The 16,886-nt window shown below is 48.5% G+C and overlaps 1 protein-coding gene across 2 annotated transcripts in view; it reads left to right on the forward strand.

The window, feature by feature from the left end:
• The window catches only part of SRGAP3 (SLIT-ROBO Rho GTPase activating protein 3), a 263,789-nt gene that overhangs the window by 131,820 nt on the left and 115,083 nt on the right, over nt 1–16,886 (forward strand). For both annotated transcript variants that reach the window (XM_039231356.1, XM_039231357.1), the window contains exon 3: nt 15,121–15,283. In XM_039231356.1, coding sequence (XP_039087287.1) covers nt 15,121–15,283 — 163 coding nt within the window. The remainder of the gene's footprint in view (nt 1–15,120; nt 15,284–16,886) is intronic.

The raw sequence follows: 16,886 nt of genomic DNA on the forward strand, positions 1-16,886 counted from the left end.
TGAAAACATTGAGGTTTTGAGAAATTAAGTCATTTGCTCAGAGGGACATGGCTAGAGCAGGTACGTGGCAGAGCTAGAATTCTGATGTTGGTTTTTCTGGCTCCAAAATGCAAACCTGCTTCAAGCTGCATGACTTTGGGTATCCCCTCACCTCTCTGAGATAGTTTAGTGTTTCCTGAGAGCCACCCGGAAGTCTAGACCAGTCCTCCATGTGTGGGCATTCAGGGTTCCCTTCTTTCCTCCTGAGCAGTCCCGGCTCATCGCAGGAGGGCCAGCTCAGGGCTCACTCCCTTGGGGAAGCCCCTGCTGTAGACACCAGGCCCACAGTCAGCTGCTCCTCCTCTGGCCTCCCAAGGGGACCTGTGTGTCACTCACATTGTTACAATCAGATTATCAAAGAATGTTCCAGTTCATATGTCCTGTTCTCCCACTTGAGTCTGCCGGCTGCTTGAAGGCAAGGGGTCACTTCTAGTCTCTCTCTCCCTCTCTGATCAATGATACACATTTTTTGAATGAATAATTGAAAACACCAAGATATTACCAAATACTTCCTTCAAACACATGAAGGAAATAGACTTACTTGATGTGGCTACAGAAAGGGGAGAGGTGAAGTCCGAGGATAGCATTTTCAGAGAAACGGTTACACCTCGACCTAGAGAACATTCCAGTAGCCAGAGCTGCCCAGCAAGGAAAGGGCTGCCTTGAGGATGTGAGTTCTCTGTCTGCAGAGGGTTGCACACAAAGATCCGGTGTTTTAAGTGGGCATTTCTGCAACACGAGGGATGGTCAGACCAGATTGGTGTTCCTCAAAATGAGGGTGCGATCACTGATAGCACAGAAACCATAAACACTGAATTATTCAGTTCTCTTTCGGGCTCTGTGGTTGGCTCAAGGAGGCAGTCTCAGTTTGGTTACCAGTGTGTTGCTATGCCTCTCTAATCTCCCTTTTCACAAGTAGGCAACAGACCTCAGCCACTTGCCTAGAATTGAATGATGCTATTTTGTTTTCCTTGAACTCACTTCTTCAGTTAACTTTCTATTTATGGCAAGTGATGCTGGTTTTTCAAATTTTATTTTAACCAAGACTGGGGAAAGTCTTTTGTAAATAAATTCATTTAAGTGGAAAATAAATAATTAACAGGGAGGTATTAAATACGGTGGGCTTGCAGGAAAGGCAGAAAGCCTGAAGCCCATGGAAGACCCCCCCAGGAGCCCCTTTAGCTCCTCCTGGGGAGTGAACGTCTTGCATCACAACCCTTTCTGTCTTCATTGCTGGGAGGGATTCTAAAGCGGGAGTCTCAGCCTAAACCATGGTCTTTGCAACAGTCACAGCCACTTTTTCTCCTTCCAAGTTTTCTATTCTGTTCCTTTTCTAGATCCTACACCAGCTTTCCTGGAATCTTCAGAGACCATAATTAGCAACTTCCAAAGTATTAACCAGGACGTGGTTTATTTATGTATGATATGCTTTATATAAACCTATATGTGCATATCATTTAAATTTTATTCTAAAAATGAAAAATAGATGATGTCATAAAGGAGACTTCATGTTTTTAATTTTTTATGTTTCATGGCCATTTGCATTTTATTTATAACTGCATTTGAAAGCATGCTTGCCATTCCTCATTAGGCATTGTGGTATTTGATATAATCAGAGGAGATAAGTTTGTTGATTCCTAAACCCATGAGCCACTCTAAGCCCACTCTTCTCTCCATTCACTTCTTTTTTTTTTAAATTTTTTAAAAATTTTTTTAAATTAATGTTTTATTTATTTCTAGGAGAGAGAGAGAGAGACAGCGTGAGCAGGGGAGGGTCAGAGAGAGAGGGAGTCACAGACTCTGAAACAGGCTCCAGGCTGTGAGCTGGCAGTCAGCACGGAGCCCAACACGGGGCTCGAACCCACGATCTGCGAGATCATGACCTAAGCGAAAGTTGGACGCTTAACCGACTAAGCCACCCAGGCTCCCCTCTCTCCATTCACTTCTAGACAGGATATCTAGTGTTACCTTTTTTAAAATATAATTTATTGTCAAGTTGGCTGCCATGCAGTGTATATACAGTGTGCTCTTGGTTTTGGGGGTAGATCCCCGTGATTCATCGCTTACGTACAACACCCAGTGCTCATCCCAACAAGTGTCCCCCTCAGTGCCCATTTTCCTCTCTCTCCCCTTCCCCATCAATGTTTAGTTTGTTCTCTGTATTTAAGAGTCTCTTATGGTTTGCCTCCCTCCCTCTCTGTTTTTTGTTCTTTTGTATGTGTGAGGAAAATTTTAACGTTGTGTGAGCAGAGCCATTAATTCCAGAACATCTCACTCATAATTATAACAGTATTAACCTTTATCAAAAAATAGCAAATGTAGAAGAGATACTAATGCATCAAGTATAAAAAGGAATACTTTATAAATTATTAACATTTAATAAAAGTGATCTTAAAGTATTTTATACATACATAACACAGGTTAAATTTTGTATAATTTGCATTCAAAGAAATTTGGATGGAAGTCTACACTTTCTATAACAAGTGCAGACACTGTCTATTGACCCCCAGTGCTTTCAGTTACTTTCAAAAGTAGGGCCATACGTCTTGAAATTTGTCATTACCATTTAATAGGCACCAATGGTTATGGAAATATTTGTATAGTAAACCACAGTGAAAAATTAAATTGTTATTTTTTGTTGTTGTTTTGTTTGGAGAAGAATATTTATTTGTAGGAGCACTTGAAGATAAAGTTTTAAAGGTCAGCCTAGGCCAGTTTTTCAGAGCTTTTTTTTTTTCCCCTTAAATAGTTCATTGTCAAGTTGGTTTCCATATAACACCCAGTGCTCATCCCCACAAGTGCCCTCCTCCATGCCCATCACCCCCCTTCCCCTCTCCCCCACCCCTATCAGCCCTCAGTTTATTCTCAGCATTCAAGAGTCTCTCATGGTTTGCCTCCCTCCCTCTCCCCTACTGTTTCCCCCCTTCTCCTCCCCCACGGTCCTCCGTTAAGTTCCTCCTAATCCACCTATACGTGCAAACATACGGTATCTGTCCTTCTCTGCCTGACTTATTTCGCTCAGCATAACACCCTCAAGGTCCATCCATGTTGCTGCACATGGCCAGGTTTCATTCTTTCTCATTGCCATGTAGTATTCCATGGTATAGATAAACCACATCTTCTTGATCCATTCGTCCGTTGATGGACACTTAGGCTCTTTCCATGTTTTGGCTATTCTTGAGAATGCTGCTGTGAACATTGGGGTCCATGGGCCCCTATGCATCAGCACTCCTGTATCCCTTGGGTAAATTCCTAGTCGTGCTGTTGCTGGGTCATTAGGGGAGTTCAACTGTTAACTTTTTGAGGAACTTCCACACTGTTTTCCAGAGGGGCTGCACCAGCTTACATTCCCACCCACAGTGTAGGAGGGTGCCCGTGTCTCCACATCCTCGCCAGCACCCATAGTCTCCTGATTTGTTCATTTTCGCCACTCTGACCGGTGTGAGGTGGTATCTCAGTGTGGCTTTGATTTGTATTTCCCTGATGATGCCTCCCTCTCTGATTGAAACTATTTTTCCCCTTCCCTTCCCTCATGGTCTTCTGTTAAGTTTCTCACATTCCACGTATAAGAGAAAACATATGATACCTGTCTCTCTCTGACTTATTTCACTTAGCATAATACCCTCCAGTTCCATCCACATTGCTGAAATGGCAGGATTTCATTCTTTCTCATTGCCAAGTAGTATTCCGTTGTGTATATAAACCACATCTTATACGGGAGATTTTAGTAAGCAGTAATATGCAGGGATTTACTTTTGAGTCGATTCCATTAGGCAAACGGGATAATCATGACCTTCGAAGAATATGTAGCACCTTCCTTACACGTTGCAAGTGACCTCTCCAGCCTTAGCTTCTTAAATCCTCCCAAGAATCCCAGTGGAGCTGGGAGTCCGAACAGGTGTCATCCCCACATGACGCACAAGGGGCCTGAAGGCCAGACAGGGTGAGTCCTGGTTTAGCATCCGCAGGTGAGCAGTGAAAGAACAAACCAGAAGAGCCATGGGTCAGGGCTAGCACTACAATGGTGCACTCATTTTGCAGATGGATAAACCGAGGCAAAGGGCTTTGTAGGGAAAGAGAAGATAAGGTTGTCCGGGCTTTGCCCCCATGGAGGCAGAGATTTTCATTCTGGCGCCAAGAATACTTTTAGCAAGTTCAAGGAGAGCTCAAAGGTGTGAGCTCTGGACAGCAGACCCAGTGTGCTGTCACTGTGAGGTGTGAGAGTGAGGCAGTGGGTGAATCATTCTGCCCCTGGGTGGAGGGGGAGGCCCAGGACCATTTGCACTGGATCTTGAAGTACACATGAGAGTTCGCGGTGGCGGAGGAAAACCAACACTTGTAGAAAGCCTACCATGGGTCGTATGTCTGTATACGTGCATCGTGGGACTTTCCTAACAACCTAATGTGGCGCTAGTGGTCATAATAGTGATGATAGCAATAACAATAATAATTATCATATGCTGGGTTTGGTGCTAAGAGCATTCCATGAATTACCTCATTCAGTTCTTAAGGCGCCATTGTGAGGTATGTGTTATCAACCCTGTTTTACAGATATGGAAAGAAAAGGTCTAATTAACTTCCCAAGTTCACCCAGCTAGTGAGGGAGAACTGGGATTTGAGCCCCGGCCTTTGACTCAGCACCGCAGCATGGGTAAGCAGATCCTGCCTCAGCCAGGTGACCCAATGGATGTAGTCCTGCCCTTCCGAATTATTCTGTCTCAGGGCCAGTGTCAGCCAAAGGTAGCTTCTAGTCAGTGGACTTCATTTCGCTCTCCTTGCCCTAAAAACTCACATTCACCGTCTGTCATGGTGGCTCTGAGGTGAAGCCCCAGGGTAAACTCTTCCTCCTCACCTGCATGGCTGCCCTGCTTCCCACCCGGCCTCCCTGCCTCAGTGATCTCGTCATTGGCCCACTTCAGACCTTCATTCGGCCTTGATCTGTGACGTCCTTCCTGCCCCAGCTGCCTCCGCTTCCCTGTGCCCTCCCTCAGCCCTGCTCTAGACACTCCGCTCCGTGTCCTGTCTGACTTGACAGCCTCACACTCAGGCTTCCCTCTGCCCGTGGGATGCTCCCGTCTTTGCCCTTCGCACCTGGCAGACTCTTCTGCGTACTTCAGGGCCCAATGCAAATGTTCCTGTGACTTTTCCTCTACCCTGAGGCAGAGTTAGCCCCTCCCTCCCTCCCTCCTCTGGGATCCCATTCCTCACACAGCAGAACATAGTAGGTGTCTGTTACTGTCTCTGCTTAGCATCCCTCCTCCTTTCTTCTGATAACGGTATTGAGATTTTCCTCTGGGGAATCATCCCTAAGCAATGGTGAATCTGTGACCGGCTCTATATCACCTTGGTCACAGAGCTATAAGCTAATAAATGTAATTCTAGGACTCTTAGTGGACTGATGGTGGGGGAGGGGGGGGAGGAGAGAGGCTGTCTTTCTACTGGGATTACTAGCAGCCAGTATTTTTGGTCTGTAAAGGGCCTGCCTGAGAGTGAAGCCAATGCAGAGAGAGGAAAGCAGAGCCGAGAGATGGAGAGCAAGACCAGATCCTGAGAGCATCCTTGGAGCCCCTGCATCCAGCTATTCCTGAGGCCAGCCCCCCTCCTATTCCTTTATAATTTTTGATTAAAATGTTTTATCCTTTAAATTTTTCCTCCTCTCACCTACTATCATGTTTGCTTAAGCCAGTCTGAAGTATTTCTGTCACTTAAACTAGAGGAATTCTGACCAATAGCTGTAATAATTCTTGGTTTCGGTTAATTTTACCTGTTACACTGTGAGCCTAACTGTCCCTAGCACATGGCAGAGGTTTAAAAAAATATTGGGGGGCGCCTGGGTGGCTTAGTCGGTTAAGCGTCCGACTTTCGCTTAGGTCATGATCTCGCGGTTCGTGGGTTCGAGCCCCGCGTCGGGCTCTGTGCTGACTGCCAGCTCAGAGCCTGGAGCCTGTTTCAGTCTGTGACTCCCTCTCTCTCTGACCCTCCCCTGCTCACACTGTCTCTCTCTCTCCTAGAAATAAATAAAAAAACATTAAAAAAAAATTAAAAAAAAATATTGGAAGAGCGACTAAGTGAACAAATGAATGAATGAATGAATGAATGAATGAGGTTCTTCCAAGGGCTATGGAGGAATACAAGGAAATACAAGAGACTATTCCTGCCTTCGAGGGGCTTCTAGAATAAGCAAAGGAGCAAGCCCCATACATGTGAGTGGCGATTGATGAGGTGAGCAACAACATAAACGGTGACTGGAGGTAACTATCTGAGAAGATCTAAGTGGGTGGTTTAGACAGATCTCAGATAATCCCCAAAGGAAAAGCCTTTTGAACAAGATTTCAGAGAATGGGCTTTCGTTGTGTGGAAGGGGTAGGGGAAGGCTTTCAGGGTGAGTGAAGACAGAATGTTCACAGGTGCCCAGGCATGGGCGCCCACGAGCCGGGAAGAGCGGGTACCCGCTTCCTGCATTTCGGCAGCCTCATTGTCCTGTCGTTGAAGATACATACATGAAGGGTCCTGTGTAATGGCTATTCACAGTTTTCATTTTTGTGCATCTTGTGAGGCTTTTCAAATAATGAAGCTGGGGAATTGGGAACAAAAAAGCTTTTGTCAGCTTATGTGCATGCATTTTGGTTTTGGAAAACACAGTCGATGTCGTTAACATTTGAAGACCCTCACTGGCCACTGAGTCATTCATCCACCCCTATGATAGATGAGACAGTGAGCCTCAGAGAGGTAGACCGACAAGCCCAAGAACACACAGCTGATTAGCAGCAGAGTCTAACCAGAGTCAGAACCTCTCCAACTCACAATACAATGGCCTCAGATTCCTTGGGAGGTAAAAAAAAAAAAAAAAAAGATGAATGAAGATACCCATCCCTGGCTCAGAGTTTCATCCACTGCCTGGAGAAGGTTTCTACAAGCAGAGAGGGGGCTGAGGGGAGGAGTGGACTGGCCTTGAGTGCCAGCTAATGGGGTCAGAATTTGTCCTCTGCATCCCGGGTCCATTTGTTCCTCTGGTGGACCGTATGAAAGATGCCTGAATGATCATGTAAACTGTCCTTAGGCTCCTGATCCACTTGGGGCAGGAGCCTATTATGGGTTGAATTGTGTCCTCCCCAAATTCCCGTGTCAGAGTCCTAACCTCAAAACTTTAGAATGTGACCTTGTATGGAAATAGGGTCTTTGCAGAGATAATCAAGTTCACCTGAGCATAGGGTGGGCCCTAATCCGGCATGACTGGTGTCCTTATAAAAAGGGGAAATTTGGACACAGACGCGGGGAAAACATCATGTGAACTCAAAGGCAGAGACTGGGGTGATAATGTCTATAAGCCAAGTAGCACAAAAGATGGCCAGCAAACCACCGGAATCTAGAGGAGAGGGTGGAACAGGGTCTCCCTCAGCCTCCAGAAGGAACCAACCTTTCTGACACCTTGATCTCAGACTTGTAGCCTCCAGAACTGTGAGCCAACACATTTCTGCTGTTTAAGCCCCCAGTGGGGTACTTTGTTCCAGCAGCTCTGTACCACAGCACCCAGCCCCGATGCTCATCCTGCCCTTCAAGGCCCCCGCTCATGCTACCTCTCCAGCCTTGTCTGCACCCCTGGTCACCTCCTCTCTGCTCTCTGGCCACACATGTCTTCTCTCAGTTTTATGAGGTGTCCGTGCACACAGAGCCTTCATACTTACTGCTGGGAATGTTTACGCTGAAATCTGCCCATCCTTCTGATTCCAGCTTATCCTTCTGGATAATTTTCATCTCTTCAGCCAACTGTGTGCCCAGGCCTGCCAGAGAAAGAGTGGTGAACATGATAGACATAAGCTTGAGAGGAGTCAGGGACCAGAAACAGAAAGTAAATGAAAAGGACAAATCTCAGGAATGGAGTGCTGTAATGACAATAAAATACGGGATTGTGCGAGGGACCAGGGAGCCCCTGAGGGCCAGGGAAGACCTCATGCAGGAGAAACATCTCAACTGAAGCCTCGATGATAAGAAGGACCAGCATGGTCAGCAGAAACCCACTTCTACCTCCCTGGGGTGGGGTAAGCCCCCATTATAGACCCGTGAGGTCTCATGCATTTCTCCTTCATCGCCCCTACCAGTGGTACAATTTTCTATTTATTTATGTGATTATTTGATTATCACCTGAGGCCCCCACTGGACTGTATACTCATGAATCAGGGAGTGTGACTTATTTTGCTTACCATTGCCTGGCACACAAGCTGGCACTCAGGTAATATTCGTGGACTTAAATGATTCATGCTCCAAGCAAAGGCAATGAATTCCAAATCCTGCTCAGAAAAGCTTAGGTAGCAAGAGGTTACTCATACTTTTGGGCACTAGAACTAATGGAGGGAGCTCTTTTCAGGGGCAGCTTTGCTAGCAGTCTCTAGAGCAAACCAGTGTAAGCCCCAGGAACGTCCTAGAAGGGAGCAGGAAGCCAGAGGCAGGCATCTGGCTTCTTGGGGATGGTGTCAGCTGCAGGAGCCTTCCTCTCTCCCAGAGAAACCACAGTCCCTGGGCAGGAGATTTGGATTCATCTGAAGTGTGGGGTTCTGCAGGCCTGGGAATGGGTTCTGTTTGCTAAGCGGAATTTTCCGGCCCCCAGCTGAGAAGCAGGAGAAGCTGGCTCACTGCTAATTTCATTTCCCTAGCTCACCAGCTTGGCAAGGCCTTACTTCTCCAAGCTGCATTCTCTTGGAGCCTCATACCCAGCAACTCTAGCCAAAGAAAGAAAGCTGTGACTCACCAGAAATTTTCATTGCTGTTTTCTGGCCAAAAAAAAAAAAGAAAGAAAATATATATACATATATGTGAAAGTTCTCACATATATATGCATATGCCTGCTGCTTCTGCTGCTGCATAGATACTGGGATGCAAGATTGGAAAAGCAAAAAAGATGCTCAAGATGTGCCTTAGAGGACAGAGTGCTGGCCAGGTTCACTGTGACACCTTCCAAAAGTGTGGCTGCAGCAGGTGAAATGAGCCCTGGAATGGAGAGCTGGGTTTCAGGTCACAGGGGTCCCATTCTCAAAAGGGACAAGTAACCCCCTGGAAAAGGTAGGCTGGCGTCCAGCTCTTCCACGTGTGGTTGGGTACTTCTTCCTGGGTTCCAGGACAATCCACATGGCCAATGGGATGGCGATCGATGTGCTGGCCTGAGCCCTCGAGACCCTGCACCAGTCTCCTCCTCTGCTTTGCTTCCTGGGCTCCAGCCGCAGTGGCCTTGATTCAGTTCCTAAATGCACCATGCCCCCCCCACATTTGCCCATTCTCTTCCCTTTGCCTGGGCCCTTGTCCCCTGAGCCTCCCCTCCCACCCTCTTTACCAGGTTCCCTGCCCTCTTCCTTTAGAGCCCAGCCTGGAGACCCTTCCTCAGGGATACTTTAGGGACTCCCAGGCCTGGTCTCCTTGTTAAGGGCTCCCCATGGCACCATGCTCTCTAGCACTTCCTGCAGCTGTAACTTGAGACACATTTGCAGGATTTCTTGAGGAGTGTCTGTCTCCCCCACTAGACTATAAACTCCACGGAAGCAGGAAGTGTGTCTCTTGTGCCCAAAATTACATCCTTGGGGTCTGGACGATATGAAATAGTCAATAAAAAAATGCATTGAGTGGATGAACTGCTGCATGAATGACCATGGAGCTGTTTTCTGGTGTTTAATCCCAAGGTTAATGGGACCACTTGAGTAGCTAGAACACAGGGGTTATGCACAGACCTGCATAAGGTCACGGAGGCGGTGTGGTGGACACAGGTGAGCAGTCACCCTCAAGTCCAGGCATCATTCTGTTTTGCCACGCTGGGTTCCATCTGCGGCTCTCGCTGCTTCTTTCTGACACACTGAGAGCCTGGCATCACTGTGGCCAAGGCCATGGATGGCAGCTTTCCACAGAGCAGTCGATTCCACCCCTGACCCTGGCTGTGGACAGCCCTGTCCCCCACCCCCCACCCCCCAGCCATGTAGTCTATGAACGAGCTGCCCCGCACAAAGGGAGCCAGGGCCGGGAGAAGGTGAGGCGAGCAGAACAAGCAGAACTCCCATTCTGGGACAGACCAAGCGGATGGTGGCGGGCCTGGGCGGCATCTCTGCAGAGAAGGATGGGCTAGCCCATCATCACCATCCTAGGTGATGGGGGGCAGCCTCAGCCTTGCCGGGCCTCCTGAGGACTTACCTCCTCTGCCATGTGGCCGTGCACATTCGGAAAGAGTTCCATGTCATCCCATGGTTTGAAATACCATCTGAGTGCTGGGTGCCTGCCTCCCCATTTGTTTCTCTAGCCCAGATACCACCATCCGGGGGTTCCCTAAGCGCCGTAGCCTGTTGTGTTCAAACAGGGCTCCTCTCCATCCCTGCCTGCTTCACCACTGCCCTGCTCCTCCTCAGTGCCGCAGATGCCACCCGTGCTCTCCCAAGGTGCCCAACCCAGGAACTTGGGAGTCTTCTGGACATCTCTTCCTCCCTCCCCATCCCCATCTCAAACTCCATGCGATCAGCCTCCAGGCCCAGGCTGTTCACTACCTAGGTATTTCTTGAGTCCCTCATCTTCTCTCTTGGCCCCTTTGAGCCCATCCTCCACAGAGTAGCCAAAGCTAGAGTCTGCAAACGCAGTTTTACCTTTTTCACTCCCCTACTCTAGATTCTTTGATGGCTCCCCACTGACTTGAGGACAAAGCTCAAACTCTGTAATGGAACTCATAAAGGCCCCTGTGTGGCCTCTGTCTGATTCCCCAGCCTCCCACCTCCACTCCAGACCGCCATGCTGGAGCCCCCTCGACTATGTTCTCCTCCCCCACAGGCTCTCCCCAGCCTCCCTTGGGGCCTTTGTTCACCATATTTCTCCGTCTAGAAAGCTCGATCTATCTTCAGTGCAGCCTTTAGTTCTCAATCTAGAAAGTGCTTCCTCTGGGAAGCCATCCATCACCTCACCACCAAATGTGAGCGAGGGGGCCCTCCTGTGCTCCACAGCTCCTTCTCATGACTACATTTATGAGGCTGTGTCATCATCTTCTGTTCCCCTGTGTGTCCCCTCACTTGAGTGGAAGGCATGTGGGGGCAGGGTCTCGGCTGCTTTGGTCCCTGCTGCATCTTCAGCACCTTGCTGCGCCTGGCCTGTACACAGAGACTGAATGAGTGAAGCCTGAGAGAACTAAGACCTTCCTCTTCCCAGCAGCTGCTCACTTTAGCTTGACAAGCCCTTGGTTGCTTTCGGGTAACTTTCTCCCGCTTGCCGCCGCTCGCCCTGCCTCCCTGTGGGACCCTGCCGGAGATTGCTGAGATTGCTTCCTGCCCACAGCTTCTGATGAGGAAGGGCTGTGCTGTCTTTCTCTGACCGAGTCTCTGACCAGGGTACCTCATTTCATGGCTCCCAAGCCATCCCAGCACTTCTGTAGCCTTTCAAGATCACTTGCCTTCTTACACCCCCACCTGAAATTCACCTCCTGGCTGTGACTTCCATAAATTTTGTACATTTAATTCCCTGATGCTGTTCAATTTTTGCATCCCAGACTGAGCTAAGCCCCTGAAGTAATTTGAGTAACAGCTCAATTATCTCATCTCTCCTTTAATCTTTCCATTTCTATTAGGAAGCAGTGAAAAATGGGATGTGCAAAGTATTTTCTGCCCAGCCTGCTTCTCCCTTGCGGTTGTTATCTCACTTTGTGTCATCAGCATCCACCCAGTTGCCTTGGGATCACTCTCCTCTCCTCCCTCCTTCCTCCCTATTTCCTGGAGCTCTCCATGGTGATCTGCACTCCCTTGGAGGTGTCTCAAGCCCTCCCTTCTCTGGCCACACTGCTACCCACCCAGGCCCTCATCATCTCTCTTCTCCTAGACTAAGGGCACCTCCTGACTGTTCCTCCTCTCTCCAGCCCCGTGCCTGTGTCCACACCCAACCATCCTGCCATACACTCACCCATCTCTCAGTCACTCATCTATGTATCCATCCGCTCATCCACTAATTCACTCATTCACCTACCCACCCACTCATCTACCCATCCATCCACTTACTCATATATTTACCCATCCATCCACCCATTTATCCATTCATCCATCCATCTATCCATCCATCGACCCATCCATCCATCCATCCATCCATCCTACAGTCTGCCCTCAGTGATCTTAACCTCTGCTTCAGTAACTTTCATAACCCCTCACTGCCTACAGCAGTCATTCTTAGCCCTGGCTACACATTAGAATGTTACAGAAAGTGTTTTAAAAATACCACTACTAGGGGCACCTGGGTGGCTCAGTCGGTTAAGCATCCAACTTTGGCTCGGGTCATGATTTCATGGTTTGTGAATTTGAGCCCCACGTTGGGCTCTGTGCTGACAGCTCAGAGCCTGAAGCCTGCTTTGGATTCTCTCTCTGCCCCTCCCCTGCTCGTGCTCTCTCTCAAAAATAAATAAACATTAAAATTTTTTTAAAAAAATACCAATACTAAGGCTTTACCCCTAGAGATTCTGATTTAGTTGGTCTTGGATTGGGCCTGGCTCTTGGTGTTTTCTTAAAGCTCTGCAGGTGATTCTAGTGTACAGCTAGGTAGAGAACCATGTGACCTAGAGGATAAATTCCAAGCTCGCTAGCTTGGCATTCGTTGCTCCCCACAATCAAGCCCTTACTCTGTCCCTCCAGCCTCATGTCTTACCAGTCCTCCCTTAACGTATTTGAAATTCTGGCTCTACTGAGCCACTTACCTATCTTTGTGTCCATGGTCCCCTCTGCCTACAATTCTGTCTCTCTCTGCTCTGTTTTGGAAAGCTCCTACCCGTTCTTCAAGACCCAGCACAAATGTGTACTCTTCTCGTGCAACTCTCTTCTACAGCATCTGCTATGAATCAGGCCCGTTCCTGGGCACTGGCTGTGGTACCTGGACCACAACAGTCTCTCCTCTGGAAGAACTTACAGTAGGATGAGGAACGGGGATGGAAACTCCTTAAGGCAAATGTTCTCAAACCCGAGTGTGTTAGGGCACCCAGGGGGCTGGTTGAAACACAGATGCTGGGCCTCCCCCTACAGGGTTTCTTATTAAGTGGCCTGGGGTGGCCCTGAGAACTTGCACCTGCAACAAGTTCTTGGCTGATGCCAATGCTGCTGGTCCAGGTACCACAGTTTCAGAACCCGTGCCTTAGCGTTTGCTCACAGCTGTGCTCTCTGTGGAGGCACCATTGAAGCTGAGACCAAGAGGAAGAGAAGGAGGCAGTCACAGGAAGAGCAGGGGCTCGCGCGTTCCAGACGGAGGGAAGAGCATGCGTGAAGGCCCCGGGTGGGAGGGAACCTGGCACGAAGGAGAAGGGCGCTGCGTGCCCGGCGTGTGGAGAGCACGGGGGAGAGTGGTGCCTTCTCCAGCTTCTCAAGCGGAACTGATGCTCCTTACACGTCTCCATTATAGCGCTTTCTCTCCTTCACAGCCCACCCGAGACCTGACGCTGAGTAAATGCCGAGGCAATGGGGCTGGGTGGTTGAGTTTTTTCGTGTTCTAGCTTTTTCTCTAGGCTACTAGCAAGGAAGCATTTGTTCATTTTTCTCCTATGGCAGCCTATCTTTTCCTTTTTCTTTATGCATTTCCCACCATAGCCATCCTCTAAACCAAACTCTTTCCTCCGCGATTCCTGCTGTCTAGGCGGCATTTTAGCCCATTTGGTGCCAGCAAGAAAATTCCTGTAAGAGGCCCCTCCTCACCTGTCCTTCCCAAGCTCAGGTGTTGGGGTGGAGTATGGGGCGTAGGGGTGCCGCGGGTGCCCGGAGATCGTCAGGGCTGCACCCCTGGCACATCCACTTGGCTGTGGGAGGATGATGTGGTCATAGTGAGGGTCAGCAGAATCGCCTTCCTCAAAATTGCTGCTAGTGGGTGGCTGGCTGCATCTGTGTCCAGCCCTCGGGGGTGGCCCACCCTGAGGGCACGAGGGGAGAATGCAGGTCTGGGGGCATCGTAGAGGCCACCAGCGTCACAGGCGGACGGCCCTGTCCCCCACATCCTGCCTTTCCAACATGTCCTTCCCACCCTGGGAAGTAGAGTAAGGGAAGAATCAGGGCCAGAGGGCAAGAACACAGCACACCACCACATGTGGCCGCGTGAGATTATCGGTTTCTAATTACCCTGACCTCTTTCTTTCTGGAGAGTAGGATGTGTACACACACACACACACACACACACACACACACACACACACACCCTTTACCGAGGCCAACAGAGAGGCTTTTGGGAAAGTATACAGAAGAGAGGGATATTCTCCCATTTCAGTTTTCAGAAAAATCCCATTTCTCAAGCCTTCTGAGACTGTGGTATGTAGATATCTGGTGCTCAGACTTTAGCTTGAATCAGAATCCCATAGAGGGTGTGTTAAAACCCACATTGCCACCTCTAGCTGATTGAGCAGGTCTGGAATGGGGCTCAAGAATCTGCATTTCTAGCAGGATCTCTGGTGATGTTGCTGCTGGCCTGAGGAACTCACTTTGAGAATCCGCGCTTCAGCAAAATGCCCACTTAGAGGCTGCTAAGACCTGTCCGTTGTTACAGGAGAGAGACTTCTTTGTCTTGTATGTACTTCGCTCAGGCGTGCCATTTGGGAAGATGGGCTAACATCCTTTCAAGTACAGAACCTGAAACCCTCCAAGCCCCCAGCTCCACTGGGAGACAAAAGACATGTGTTTCCAAGAAGCCAAGACACAGAAGCTGACCCTTGTCAAGGGTCCAAGGGGCTGGGGGAGTCAGGGAAGTGTCCACTTCTGTTTCTCCACTGCATAGTTTTAGAACTACTGTGGGTATCTCAAACACAATTGGTTGAGTATTTCTTAGCCTCATGGAAGGCAGCTTCTGCCCAGAAGGGAGCGATGCACATAGCAAATGCCACATGCAGTGGGAGAGGGGAATGGGAAAGGACTTAGGACCCAAAGACCTGGGTTTGGCCCCAGCACTGCTCTAGGACCTTGGGGGAATCACTTCGCTAGCTGTAAATGTGTTCCAATGAAACCGAACTTGAAAGGGCCCCTTGAGGGTCAAAAGAGCTACAGTGGATGACCATGCAGAATACTATGTGGGCGACAGTCCCAGTGAAGCCAACCTGAGCTGCCTTGGTTTCCACAGGAAGGACCAGTACCTCCTCTCACCCGTGAACTGTTGGTACCTAGTCCTGCATCAGACCAGGCGGGAGAGTCGAGATCATGCCACCCTCAATGACATCTTCATGAACAATGTCATCGTCCGCCTCTCACAGATCAGCGAGGATGTCATCAGACTCTTCAAAAAGGTGGGCAAGCGGGCCGCTCCGCCTGCTTGGACATCCCTGCCCCAGGCTGGCCACGGCATCGCTGCCGGCCACGGTGGGATATGGTGTGGGGGGGTGGGACCGGGAGGGCAGGCGAGCTGAAGGGTGCAAGGGGCCGAGGGCTGGACACGGTGTCCCAGACTCTGAGTCTGAATCCTAGACATGACTGGTGGCCTCAGCCACTTCCACAGCCACCCCCACAAAAGTTAAAATCTCTACATGGTTGGCAAATACTGCATGTTCATTGTGGAAAACTGGGGGAAATGGACATGTGCACACACACACACACACACACACACACACAAATTAAAATCTCTGGGAATGCTATCACCCTGCAATAATCACTTTGGTACCATAGGAATTTATTTTTCATATAACTGCAAATACATTTTTTGTAAGTTCTCATATCTATGCATTTCCACTATACATTTCCCAAATGACACAAGACTGCATCGATAACTTTACTACCTTATGTCACCTAACAAATTACATAACACTGTATTACAGAATTTTCGCACGTCAATAAATATATTTCTGTACCATTTTTAAATGATTCCATAGAATTTCATGGTAGAGATTACCCAAACTTATTTAACCAATCTTTTATTGCTGAACACTTAGGTTAATCTCCATTATTTTACTCTTAGAAATAACACGGCGGAGAGCGTCTTTGTATAAATACTTTTGCCACGGTCACTGCTATTATGGTCGGCTTCTGCAACAGGAGTTTTTGGGTCAAAAGTTTGCTCATTTTTAAGGCTTTTAACACAGTGCTCTGTTGCTTTCAGAAAGGTTTTACCCATATAAATGCCCAGAAGTCAAGTGTGCAGGGAGCAGTCACTTGTATGTGCCCTGAGGTCTCTACATCCCCAGCGCCTTGCACGGCGCCTGGCAGACAGTAGATGCCGTGTGTGATGTTTGTAGATCTGAACCCACCTCTGTGAACTTCCGTTTCCTCTCTGTAAAATGGGCTAGTCCTTTGGTTTCAATGGGCCTCATCTTCTGTGTCCATCAAATGGTTTTAAGGTCAACTACTTCCCAGGGGCAGTGTGAGGGTTGAAGGGGATAGTGCGTGTGAAGGACGGGGAGATGTTGACCAGGGTGTGGTCTCTGGGTCCAGAATTTTAAAATTCCTGGGTTCATAGGTTCATAATCCTGGTTCCATAATTTATCAGCTGTGTGTCTTTGTGTGTTGTTCCTTTAACTCTGTGCCTCAGTTTCGTCATTTGTGAGATGGGAATAAAAACACACACGGCCTTGGGGAAGATTAAGAGGGTATTAACCCATGAAAAAAATAAAGATAAAAAAACAGAAACGACTTCAGCACAGGTCACGATCTGTTCAGGAGTTCAAGCCCCGTGTCGGGCTTTGTGCTGAGATCACTGAGCCTGCTTCGGATGGTCTGTCTCCCTCTTTCTCTGCCCCTCCCCCACTCTCTCTCTTTCTCTCTCTCCCTTTCAAAAATAAACATTAAAAAATTTTTTAAAAAATAAGAGGGTGTTAGTCCAAAGAAAGACACGGACAGTAAGTGTTCGGGAAAGCCGGCTACCACTATAGCAAGGTGAGCGTTACTACCAAAATTATT

This window comes from Hyaena hyaena, unplaced genomic scaffold (genome assembly GCF_003009895.1).
Source record: "Hyaena hyaena isolate Hyena2069 unplaced genomic scaffold, ASM300989v1 scaffold_56, whole genome shotgun sequence".
Lineage (NCBI taxonomy): Eukaryota > Metazoa > Chordata > Mammalia > Carnivora > Hyaenidae > Hyaena > Hyaena hyaena.